The sequence below is a fragment of the Ursus americanus genome, chromosome X (assembly GCF_024610735.1).
Source record: "Ursus americanus isolate L20-20 chromosome X, mUrsAme1.1.p, whole genome shotgun sequence".
In the NCBI taxonomy this organism is placed as follows: Eukaryota; Metazoa; Chordata; class Mammalia; order Carnivora; family Ursidae; genus Ursus; species Ursus americanus.
Genome location: NC_142164.1, coordinates 15,801,355 through 15,814,420, shown reverse-complemented (window position 1 = coordinate 15,814,420; position 13,066 = coordinate 15,801,355). Strand labels below are relative to the sequence as shown.

At 52.2% G+C, this 13,066-nt stretch overlaps 1 protein-coding gene across 1 annotated transcript; it reads left to right on the top strand.

Moving 5' to 3' along the window:
* Positions 1–7,919: 7,919 nt before the first annotated feature.
* Positions 7,920–11,402, top strand: SMIM10L2A (small integral membrane protein 10 like 2A). The gene is made up of 2 exons (XM_087859495.1): positions 7,920–8,670; positions 9,499–11,402. Exon 1 carries the CDS (start codon positions 8,071–8,073, stop codon positions 8,305–8,307), a length of 237 nt encoding a protein of 78 aa, XP_087715621.1. The 5' UTR covers positions 7,920–8,070; the 3' UTR covers positions 8,308–8,670; positions 9,499–11,402.
* Positions 11,403–13,066: the final 1,664 nt, after the last annotated feature.

Genomic DNA, 13,066 nt, shown 5'->3' with positions numbered 1-13,066 from the left:
GCTGGAACATCAGAAGCAGTGAGTGCCGAGAGCTGACCCGGCCCGGCGCGAGCCTTAGCTCAACTGCGCGTCCACAGACCGACTTCCCTTTTGGTTCCTTCACTTCCTACCCCCCCCCATCCTATCTCGTTTGGTGGGTGACTTGTCTTGTGCTTTGCTCTGTGTGCCGTGTAAGAAGCTAGTGAAACACGTGGTGAAATGTCATTGAGCTTGGGATCCTGAGCCTGCTTTATCATTATGTTAACTGTGCTCAAGGACTGGATACAGGGGACACTGCGCAAAGACACGAGCTGTGCATGCGCCTTCCTAGGGAGCTCATGACAGAAAGACACGGCAGAAATTAAAAGGCAAGCTACAGCCTGGGACAAAATAGTTGCAAAACATCTCTCCCAGAAAGGCTTGGTAGCTAAAATATATAAAGGCCTCTTACAACTCAATAATAGACAACCTGACTTTTAAAAGGGGGTAAAAGATTTGGATGGCCACTTCCGGAGAAAATAGATATTGAATAACAAACACGCATATGAAAAGATACTAAGCATCATTAGTCATAAGGGAAATGCAAAAGAAAACCACAGTGAGATATCAGTACCCAGCCATTAGGATGGCTGAAATTAAAAAGATTCACACCAGCAAGCGTTGCTATTAAATGTTAAGTCAGTGAGCCCAGCCCACCTTCAAGGCTGTGGACTGCGCAAGGGAGTGACTACCAAAACCAAATCTGTGATGACAGAAAACAGACCAGGGGAGGCCCGAGCGTGGGTGCGGAGGGAAGGAGTGACTGGGAGGAGCACAAGGGAACTTGCGGTTGTGATGGAATGTTCGATTGTAGTGATGACTGCACGGATGTATAACTTTAACAGAACTCCTCAAACTGATAGAGTTACATTTCATTGTATGTTGATGGCCCCTCACACAGAAAAACTCTGCAAGGTGGAAGGAAGGCTGCCTGGGGAGCTTGGGACTCGAGGAAGGACAATGAGTTCCCCGGGTTGCCCCTTGCCCGCCATACATGCCTGGAGAGAAGCCTGCAGCCCAGAACCGCCAACGAAGAAAAGCTGCAAGGAAAGCTGCCCCCCCCCCCGGCCCAAGGCCGGGAAAAGTGTGGCCTAACAGAATAGGACACCTTTTGTGGTTTTTTTAAAAAAAGATTTTAATTAATTAATTAATTTATTTATTTGGGAGAGAGACAGAGAACGTGCACAAATGGAGGGGTGAGGAAGACATAGACTCCCCCCTGAGCAGGGTGTCCGACTCGGGGCTCAATCTCTGGATCCCGGGATCACGACCTGAGCCAAAGGCAGATGCTTAACAGACTGAGCCACCCAGGCGCCCCAATGGGACACCTTTTGGACAATACCCACCTTCCTCTTCGCAGTTTCAGAAGGGTGGGTGGGGAGCCGACCTTCAATCCCCCCGCCGCGACCCCCCCCTGACAACAGGCAGGACTCGGCTTCTCCTTTCCCTCCCGACCGCCAATTCTATACTCAGCAAATACATCCTTCAGGAATGAGGCGAATCGAGGACGTTCTCAGAAGAAGGAAATCTAAGAGAATCGGTTGCCAGCAGACCTACCCTTAAAGGATGGCTACGGGGAGTCCCCTAAAATCAGAAAGCAAATGATAAGGCAAGGAGGATGGCGCTCCAGGCAAGAAGACAGACGGATGGGGTGAGAAAAAGTAGCAGCAGTAAATAGAAGAGAATCACCGTCACCTCCTGAGTTTTTAAGTTCCTGTTTTACCGTTAAAGCAAAAGCTATACTGTCATCTGGTGTGGATTCGGTGTACATAGAGGAAATAGCTAAGCTATTTCTATTTAAAGGGGAGGAGGATAAAGGGACCTAAATGGAAGTACATTTTCTCTCTGTCATTCCATGGGTTTGAGTGCTGATACCAGTCAACTGTGCTAGGTACACATGCACATTGCACTGAAAAACTATAAAATAAATACTAAAACTATAAAATAAAACAAAGTGATACAAAGCTATACAGAGAAATAGACTAAAAAACACTATGTAGAAGTAAAAATGGGATTCCTAAAACATGCGCAAGTATCCTACAGGAAGACAAAAGAGAAAGAGGAATGAGAAACAAACTGAGCAAACAGAAAACAGTAAAATAACAGACATATCAATACCATATCAATAATTACTTTAAATGTAAGTGGCGTAAGAATGACAATCAAAAGAAAATAGCAGAGTAGTGTGTTTTTTTTTTTTTTTACAAACATCACCCAACTCCATGCTGTCTACAGGAATGTCACTTTTTTTTTACACTTAAATTTTTGTTTTACTTTTTACACTTAAATTTTACATTTAAGATTAATCCACTTTTAAGCACAGTTTTATGCTTCTTATACAAAAAATATGTTTCCAAATAAATTACAAAATAAAATTACTTAATTTTATAATGAACATAAACATGAGTGAACTTGGAAGCAAAAGAGCCTGGAATGGTAAAGGATTGTTCCGGCCACTGACGTTTGATGGCCTCATCGTGGAAAACTTAATTTAACAATATCCCTGACCAATAATTAATTTCCAGGTTGTTCTAGGACGCTTAAGATGGTGGGAGACTCATTACTCCTCAGGCCTGTCCATTTCTTACGTTGGCCAAGAACAGTTTCAGCCCATTGGCCTAAATTCTTTTTTTTTTTAAGATTTTATTTATTTATTTAACAGAGATAGAGATAGCCAGCGAGAGAGGGAACACAAGCAGGGGGAGCAGGAGAGAAGAAGCAGGCTCACAGCAGAGGAGCCTGATGTGGGGCTCGATCCCACAACACTGGGGTCACGCCCTGAGCCGAAGGCAGCTGCTTACCGACTGCGCCACCCAGGTGCCCCCCATTGGCCTAAATTCTAAACCATGGAATAGTAAAGCAGTAGTTTAATCCCTTTTGAGCACGGTAGACCTTGAAGTATTTTTTTTAATGATTTTATTTTTAAGTAATCTCTATACCCAACGTGGGGCTCCAACTTACAACCACCAAAACTCGCCCCCCCCAATCAAGAGTTACATGTTCTATGGACTGAACCAGCCAGGCGCCCCGAACTTCAAGTATTTATTTATTTATTCATTTATTTATTTTTAAAGATTTTATTTATTTATTTTAGAGAGAGAGAGACAGAGATAGCAACAGAGAGCACAAGCGGGGAAGAAAGGGAGAAGCAGGCTGTCCCTGACATCTGTGATTTTTTAAAAAAGATTTTATTTTATTTGAGAGAAAGAGAGCACCAGCAGGGGGAGAGGCAGAGGGAGAAGGAGAAGCGGGCTCCCTGTGGAGCCCGATGTGGGGCTTGATCCCAGGACCCTGAGATCATGACCTGAGCCAAAGGCACGTGCTTAAGGTAGATGCTTAACTGACTAAGCCACCCAGGCGCCTGACCTTCAAGTATTTAAAAGAGCTGTCACATCTGCTTTATAAGTCTTTGTTCTCTAAACTATGAGCATTTCTTTCAATCATTCATCACAAGACATGGATCCAGTTCTTTTATTACCCACACTGCTCTGGAGACATTACTCCTCTGGAGACATGGCACAGTAATGCTCTTAAAATCATAAAATACATCTAAAAATATGTAAGAGAATTGAAAGCATACAGAGTTCAATTTCTGATCACAACGGGATCAAATTAGAAATTAATAGCAGAGAATTAACCAGAAAATATCCAAACATGTGAAAAATAACACACTTTTAATGAATTCTACAAAATTTCTACATAGTAACCATGAGCATGTGGAAACTGAAATTTAAAAAGTATCATTTATGGGGCGCCTGGGTAGCGCAGTCGTGGGGCGCCTGGGTAGCGCAGTCGTTAAGCGTCTGCCTTTGGCTCAGGGCGTGATCCCGGCGTTCCGGGATCGAGCCCCACATCGGGCTCCTCCGCTGGGAGCCTGCTTCTTCCTCTCCCACTCCCCTGCTGTGTTCCCTCTCTCGCTGGCTGTCTCTCTGTCACATAAATAAATAAAATCTTTAAAAAATAAAAATAAAAAAATATAAAATAAATAAAAAGTATCATTTACTATTGCTTCAAAGAAAAGGAATACTTAGGAATACATTTGTTAAACATGTATAGGATTGAATGCAGAAAACTACATATTTTGATGAAAGGAATCAAAGTTCTAAATAAAGAGACACACTGTGTTCATGGATTGGAAGACTAAAAACAGAAATGATGTCAATTCTCCCTGTAAGTCTTGGTCTATAAGTTTAACACTATTTCTAGCATAGGTTAGGTTTTCTAAATACATAGACATGTGCGGACAAACACAAGCCCTAGAAATGTTAAAGAAATGTTGAAAAAGAAAAAGAAAGTGGGAGGAATCACTCTACCTGCTATTAACACAAACTAGATAGCTATAGTAACCCAGACAGTATGGTATTAAAGAAAGGATAGACACATGGGCCAATGTACCAGAATATGGTGCAATCCACAGAAATATGCTCAACTGATTTTTTACAATGATGGGAAAGAAATTCAATGAAGGAAGGATAACCTTCCCGAGAAATTACGCTCTAGCAATTGGACATTCTTGTCAAATATCAAACCTACACCCAAACCTCCAAACCTTACACAAAAAATTAACTCAAAATGGACCACAGATTTAAATGTGAAATGAAACTTCAAAATTTTAAAAAGAAAGCACAGGAGAAAATCTCTGGGCCCTAAGACCTGGTAAAACAGAGTCCTTACATCTGATCCCAAACCACAATGCATAAGTCAATTGGACCTCATCAAAATTTAAAAATTTAGCTCTGAGAAAGCAGAATGAAAAGACAACCTGTAGACTGGCAGGAAAATATTTGCAAACCATGCGTTTGACACAGGACTTATATGTAGAATATATAAAGAACTCACAGAACTTAATAAAAAACAAATGGCTCTATTAGAAAATGACAAAAGACATCTCACTGAAGAGGAAATACAGATAGAAAATAAGCACATAAAGAGATTTTTGCCATCATTAGCCATTATGGAAATACAAATTAAAACCACAATGAAAGATCACTCCATCAGAACGGCCAAAAAAAAAAAAAAAGTGATAACACCCAGTGCTGACGAGGATGCAGAGAAACTGGACATATTCATAAATAGCTAATGGCAATGTAAAATGTTACAGCCACTCTGGAAAAACAGTTTGGTAGAGTCGCAAAACTAAACATGTCCTTACCATACAATCCAGCAATTGAATTTTGAAGCATTTATCCAGATAAAAAATTTTGTTCACGTGAAAACCTATAAACAAATACTGTAGCTTTATTCCTAGTGGCAAAAACTGAAAACAACCCTGATGGCCTTCATGGGTGAATAACACACAAACTATGATGCAACCGTACCAAAGAAGACTGCTTGGCAATAAAAAGAAATGAGCCATAGGGGCGCCTGGGTGGCTCAGTCGGTTGAGCCCTGGACTCTTGGTTTTGGCTCAGGTCATGATCTCATGGGTTGTGAGATGGAGCGAGCCCCCAGAGGGGCTCAGCGGAGAGTCGGCCTGAGAGTCTCTCCCTCTGCCCTTCCCTCTGTGCATGCATGTTCTCTCTCTCTCTTTCTCTCTCTCTCCCTCCCTCTCAAATAAATAAATAAATCCTTAAACTATAGCTTTTTATTTAAAAAAAGAAATGAACTGTATGCTATATATATGCTGTATGTCCACTGTGGTGGTGATGCCTGGACCTACACATCTGATAAAGTTGCATAGAGCTAGACAGACGTGCACACAGTCGAACAAGCACATTGCACATTGGGGGAAATCTGAACAAGAGAGATAGATGTGTCGATATCCTGCTTTTGATACTGTACCACAGTTTTGAGAGATGTTATGACTGTCTGAAACTAGGTAAAAAGTACATGGGATCTCTCTGTACTTTTTCTTACAACTGCATGTAAATCTATGATTATCTCAAAATTTAAAAAAACTAAAAATTCAATTGCTGCTCTATATACTAACAATGAACATGTGGAAGCCAAAATTAAACACATAGTACCACTTACAGTCACTCCAAATAAAATGAAATAGACACGACTCTAACAAAATCTGTACACATGGCTGAGTGAGTACGAAGAGGGAGCACCAAGGAGTTCTTTGTGCTGATGGAATATTTTTGTATCTTGATTGTAGTGGTGATTACAGGAATCCTGACATGGGCTGCAATGGCTAGAGTGATACACACACACACACACAAAGAAGGCAGTTTAGGAAAACGGTGAAAGCTGAATTAGGCCTATAGGCTGCTTAACAGCAATGTACCAAAGTCAACTTCCTGGTTTTGATATTATCCTGCATCTATAGAAAATGTAACCATTGAGGAAGCTGGGTGAAGGCGCAAGGTTCTTTTGTACTATTTTTGCAACTTCCTGTGAGTCTATAATTATTTCAAAAGAAAATGTTAAAAATAAATGAGATGAGGCCAAGGAAGGGTTTCAGAAATGATTAGAGGAAACAAGCTATGCAAATGAATGAGGCTGGATCCAGTCCGGAACAAAAGGTTTCTATGCGGCTTAATTAAGCCCGAGTTTCTGTGGCCCCTTCTTTTTCAAATGATTATTTTTTTCATGGCATTATACAAATATAGATATATAAATGGATATACATATATATATACAGAGAGCAAAAGTGCATCTTCCTTCCTACAGCCTTAACCAGAGGTAAACAATGTTGAGTATTTTGATGTATCTGCGCTTGCATTTTTTATGCATTCACACCCATGCATGGTTGCGTTGTGGATAAAGTCATGATGCCACACAATAACATAGTGCTTATGAAGTTCTCTTTTGGGGGGCGCCTGGGTGGCTCTGTTGGTTAAGTGTCCGACTCTTGATTTTGGCTCAGGTCATGATCTCAGGGTTCAGGGAAACAGCCCCTCATGGGGCTCCCTGCTCAGCGGGGAGTCTGCATCTCCCTCTCCCTCTGCTCCTCCCCTGCTTGTGCTCTCTCTCTCTAAAATAAATAAATCTTTAAAAAAAGAAATTGTCTTTTTTTTCATGACCACGTAGGTATGACAATTGCTCAACCAGCGTATAGAACTCTGCTGAGTTCCACTGTTGCACAGATGTCACACATGTTCAAGTATGATGATGAACAGGCATCCTGAGAGAGCCCACTACTCAGGCCAGCCCTCCTTGTGAAAACAGGGATGAGGTCATGGTGAATCTACTTCTTGCAGACAGCTTTTTAAAAGTCATGACTGTAATGCAGCTTGATCATTTCAATAGTCTTGAAAACGTGGTCGAGTTTGGGTTGGATTTGGTTTAGAATAAAGATAGGATGAAACCAGGAAAGGGCTTTGAAGCCCACCAGCAAAGAAAACAGCCGTGAACAAGGGCAAATGAAAACCTGAGAAGACCTTGTGCAGTATCCAGGGCAAAGATACACTTAAGAGGAGTACTTAGAAATCACCATGGGGTGAAGGGTAAAGACAATGCGGGTAACCGGGTAATTCACCAATAAAGAAATACACGTGACCAGCAAATATACCAAAAAGAAAACCATGAGCCTGTGGGTTTGGTAAAACTCACAGTGCTGAGTTAGCGGAGAAATGTGAATTAAAGAAAGGTACAATGGGTTGGCTGGCCGGGTTTTCTGTGGAGACAGTGGGGAGGGGGATAAGGTAAACAGGCGGAGCCTTCCCGGGACGCCATCTGCACAGAATCAGTATAGCGGTCCAGACAATCCCCAAAAGCGATCCCTGGGGAATACCACCTTTCAATCCCTTCCTGCCCTCAGGCTGTGCCCTTGGGCGCCCAGGAGGAGGCGGGGCTTGATGGGGGCGTTCCCGGGGGCGGTCCGGGGGCGGTCCCGTGTCGGCAGTCGCCGCTCTGTGGACCCGGGAGGGGGCGTGTCCACACTAGGGGCGGGGTTACGCTGGCGGCGGCCGCCCCGGCAGCCGGCGAGGGGCGGAGCTCTCCATAGGCTGCTCCGTAGGGGCGGTGGCGGTGGCCGCGGAGGCTGCATCGCCGGCCCAGCCAGGGAAGGGGTGACCGAGGGCGGGGCGGGGCGCCTCAGGCCTCGCGTCCACCTGCCCGGCCGCTCGCGCTCCCCTGGGTCAGCGGGGCCTGCGCCGGCCCGGGCCCATGGCGGCGTCGGCGGCTCTGTCGGCTGCAGCGGCGGCGGCGGCCCTGTCGGGCCTGGTGGTGCGGCTGTCGCGCTCGGCGGCCGCCCGCGGCTCGTATGGCGCCTTCTGCAAGGGGCTCACGCGCACGCTGATCACCTTCTTCGACCTGGCCTGGCGGCTGCGCATGAACTTCCCCTACTTCTACGTGGTGGCCTCGGTGATGCTCAACGTCCGCCTGCAGGTGCGGATCGAGTGAGCGGGCGCCGCCGCAGCCCCGGCAGGAGGGTCCCGCGCGCCGGGCCGCGATGGACAGGGGCGCCGGCATGAGGGCCGGCCGCCGGGACACGGCGGGGGCAGGAGGCGGGGCGGCCCGGGCCCCCGGGCCCTAGACCTCTGCGGGCCCACGCCGGCCACCCGGCCGCCGAGCCGCTCGGCCCCGGCCACGACCCGCCTGCCCGCGGCGCCGCCGGTAACCTATTGCACAGAAACTCGCCAAACGGGCCCTTTCCGTCGGGCTCGAGAAAAAAAAAAACAACAGAAAACCCGATTTGAGTGCGGCCGACCTGTTGCCTCACATTGGCCAGAGCCCGGGAAGCAGCAAGGAAAAATTCTGCAGCAGGTACTTGACTGGCCCCGATCCGCAAGGTGGGAGGCCAGAGGCTGGACCCGCGGGCTGGCGGCGGCGTTTGCCATGACATCTCGGTGACAGGGGGAACTGTGGACGGGACCCCAGGAAGCCAGCCCCTGAGCTGCTCAGGCGGGGAGCCACAGGAGTCCCGGAATCCCTGGTCCTCATTCCCAGACAGGAGTGAGGGGTGGCGGCGGCCCGGGCATCTCAGAGGGTCAGCCCATCCCCGCCTGGCTTTCCCCAGAGGCCCTGATGCTGCCACCTGAACCCCAGGGAATGGAGGGGAATGGGCTGGGGGAGGTGCCGGGGAAGGCCCTAGAAGGAAAAGATGCTGCCACCCTTCACCCCTTAGGGGGCCAGACAGGGAGGGTGGTTGTGTTCTTGGTCAAAGCCCTGGTCGGGCCCCTTCTAAGCCCTCAGGCCCCTGGGGTCGGGGCCTGCTCCTGCTGTGCCTGCTGCTCCCCGCCCGCTCTGGGGGCGTCCTCTGGCGCTGGGCACTTGGACGTTAGGAGTGGGGAGGCCAGTGGGAAGGCCACTCGGCCCTGTCCCTGCCCTGCAGTCTTGCTCTGGTGCCATCGCAGCCACCCTCCCTCCAGCCCCTGTGTCTGCCCTCCCGGTGCCACTGAACACTGCCTCCAGCAGCCCCTGTGCACCCAGAGGAGCCTGGAAATGGGGATCTCCTTGAGCCCAGGGCAGCTCTCAGGCTGGGGTGGAGAGAGCGGGTGGAGGAGGGGCTTTCGAGGAGGCTGCACTTGGGCAAACTGGCACCACTCTCCCTGGGGAGGCCACTGTGAAGTCTCCATCTCTTTGTCTTTTCAGGAACCAGCGTTTGTAGGTGGTGACCCACCCCTTGTCTGGCCTTGTCAGGAGACTCCAATCCCTGCCCAGGGGCCACCCCTGGCCCCAGAGCTGCCTGGGGAGCAGCTGGGCGAAGGGCCTGGCCCAGGAGGAGAGAAAGGACCTTCCCGGCAGAGGCACGGAGGGCTGGGGTAGCCAGTGGTCCGGTTCTGGCATGGGGAAGGATGCCACCCTGTCACTCAGCACTGCAGCTCCTAGCAACACTTTGAGGGAGTTCTGTTCTCCCACCTGATCATTGGAAAAGCTGGCTCTGGGACAGGGAGAGGTCTGGCCTGGTCATACAGATAAGAAGTGGTGGGGCTGAATCTGCCCCCAGCCTTGGAGAAAACCTGGCATGGGTGGGGTGGGGGAGGGGAGCCGAAGGCCCCCCTGGGGGACCTAGGGGCAGAGAGAGTGAGGTCCAGGGTAGGTAGTGTGGGGAGCTGGCTTTTCTTGGAGTGGAGTGGGAGGTCACAGGGAAGACGGTGGTCAGAGCTGAGATGGACACAGGAGAGAGTCCTAGAACGCCTTGCGGGGCGGATGTCTTTACCCACAGAGCCTGGCCTACCCCTGCCACCCCACCCCAGGCTGGACCAAGGGCTCCTCAGCAGTTGAGTGGCACAAGCCTCTCAGTTTGGGTGGCAGGGTGGGGGTAGGGCTCCTGGGGACAGGAGGGAACCAGGAGGGTAAAGGGAAAACCTGGGATGGGGCTGGGACCCACGCATGACCCCATCTCTCTGTCCCCAGGCTCGCCCCCCCCCCCAGCCCAGGATCCCGCTGGAGAACCTCTTCTGGATGGGCTTGGATTGGTCCTGGAGGCCCCAGGTGTGGGGTTCCCTGGTGCACCAGGAAGGCCAGGCGTGGCCCCGAGGGGAGCCAGGAAGGACCCCGGTCCCACAGCGGCTCTGCCACTGGTTGCTCTAGGCCCCAGGCTCCAAATTCCTGGGACTGAAAACCCAAGCAGTCTGGCCAGGCCCGGGGACAGAGTGGCCCAGTGTCACACCTCCTGCCCTCCTCAGCTACGAAGCTGGAGGCCAGGTCCTGAGTGAAGAGCTCTGCCCACCTCAGCCCGGGGACTGAGGCCAGAGGAGGCCACCATGTGTCCCCTGCAGCTTCCCACAGACAGGGTGTGATGGCTCCCTTCCTTGTGCCAAGTGTCCTCGTGGCGCTTCCTGTGCCCCATCCCTTTCCACCCTGGACCACTTCTGGGAGCCTGCCAGCCCGACCACTCCATCCGCAGATGTCTGGGGACAGCGCGTGAGAAGAGAGGACAAGGGGCCTCCTTAGCTGATGCACAGATGTGCCCCTTGCAAGGCCCCGCCTCACCCTCGGGGTGACCTGCTCCCCAGCTGCGGCTTTGTTGCTCTGCTGGAGCCCCCTGGGGCCTGTGACTCCTTTTCCCCATGGGGGGGGGAGCCTCAAGGCCCTGGCCGGAGAGCCCTGCCTTGCGGGGCGCCCCAGCCCCTGCCTGCCCCGCTGCGGGGGCCCGGCAAGTCTCCGCACAGCCCCCCGAGGGACCGGCCGGGGCTGCACTGCCCCCACCTGTGCTGCTGCCTTGCTTTTCTGACCGGTTTGGCCTTGAGTAGTTCGCAGCCTGCCCTGCCCCCACCCCCCACCCCCCGCCCCGCTCCCCGCACCGGGCCCTGGCCGCCTGACGGGCTCTCCATGCACTTTATTTATTTGCAGTCTGTTTTCCAGGCGGCAGCGCTTCTACAAAACCCAGACAGGGGTGAGTAGGGTGACTGTCACTTCCCCGAGCGTGGTTAACTGTCCCGGGCAGCACCGGCTGCTCCGAGAAATGCTCTCGTTCCCGGTGTTGTCAGATCTTGTCAGTCTCAGTTAAAAAAACAGCCCTCCCTGAGTTCAATAAAATAACATGAAACTGGGGGCCGCCTCTTGTGGTGCGGTGCGGTCGCCTCAGAGGAGGGGGGCTGGCGGTGACGTCACCTGGGAGGGCTGCAGGGGGCGGGGCCGGGGCGGAGGCCCGGTCAGGAGATGCGGGGAGACCCGCCCGCCTGGGTCAGGGCCCCTGGAGGAGAAGGCAGGGCCACGGGCCTGGCCGGAGGGGTGGCGATCTGTCCCTTTCACAACCTTATTTGAACAGCCTGGCACCTGGGTCTTCTCTCCGTTTTAGAGCCGGGCCTTAGAAAACGCTTCATCCAGTGGAAGCTGGAGGGTGGGCTGCGGGAGGTGGGGTCGAAGAGCCTCCCTGCACAGCATTTTGGGTCCCCTGGAGGCCCGTCTGCAGCAGCAGGTGGCAAGATCCCCCTTGCCTCCCTGCCGGCCCGGTGGGTGGCCAGTTTTGGAAAAGATAAGAGGGTGGGGACTGGAAGCCTGCTGCCCTTCCCCCACGCTGAGACCCGAACCGTCCCTTGAGAGCCCCAGCCTAGTGACTCCCCATAGAAGCCTGGCCATGGCTTCCAACTACTGTAGGGCTGAGGGTGGGCAGGCAGGCAGGCAGGGGGCTGGTGGAGGGTGCCTGGGGAGCCCAGTGGTCGAGGTAGAAGAAGGAGGAAGGCCCACAGTCCCCTGGGGGAGGACTCCTGAGGATGCAGGGTCATGGTCCCCCTGAGGAGCACAGCCTGGGGTAAGGGTCTTGGCTGTGCTCCACCTGCTGGGAACGTCCAGGGGTCAAAGCACCCTGACGAATCAGACCCTTTGAGCACTGGCCACCACAGGAGGGATGGACCCCAGTCCCTGCCAGTGCCCTGAGCTTCCCTCTGCTGTGTCCAGACCGTCCCGTGCAGTCGCCATTGGTCCCAACCCCAGCCCAGAGATCACGTAGCCTGCCACCACTGAGATGGGGGGGGGGTCAGGCCGGAGCGCAGGGTCCCAGGAGCTCAGGGTCCCGGGCACATTGGAGAGGGAGGCGCACCCTCCCTGCCACTGAGGAGGGCAGGCAGCTTCCGCTGTGGTCCAGGGTCTCGTCCTGAGCCCAGCTCGTCACGGACCATCGCGTGGCCCCAGGCCGGCCACGGGCACTCTCACGTGGCCTGTAGGGAGCCTTCAGGGTGGCCGTGGCCTTCTGCGAGCCGATGGCTACTCAACATTGGTTCCGGCCTCACCTGGAGCAGCCTGGTCTCTAGGAGGAGAGGAAAGCAAGCGGAGGGAACTGGCAGGTGTGGCGAGCCCACCCGGGGCCCCGGGGCCCTGCTGGCTGCTTTGTTCCCGTCACCTCCCCATCTTCCCCACGGCCACCTTCGGAGGAGGTCATGGCGAGGCTGTGGTCCCCGGATGACCCGCGAGGTTGCTCCGAGCGCCAGGAGGTTCCTCACCTCCTCCCCTGTCCTTGGAGTGGACCTTCCCCCCACCATCCCCCCACGAGGAGCTGTTCCGAGGTTGCAGCCGTGAGAGAGTGAGGTGTGGCTGAGCCCGTCCGCTGGGCATGTGTGTCTGAACCCGGTGAAGGCCTCAGTACAGACCCCTGATTCTGGCAGGTGGGTGTGCGGACACGTCCTCAGGCGGCAGCCGCCAAGACAGGCCTCGTGGGTCAGTTCCCTGGCGCTGTGCTCCTGCCTCCCGCCTGCCCCTCCGCTGTGCTCCGCCCCTC

Excerpts from the sequence above, each read along its gene's own strand:
- SMIM10L2A (XM_087859495.1), top strand. The coding sequence starts at position 8,071 with ATGGCGGCGTCGGCGGCTCTGTCGGCTGCAGCGGCGGCGGCGGCCCTG.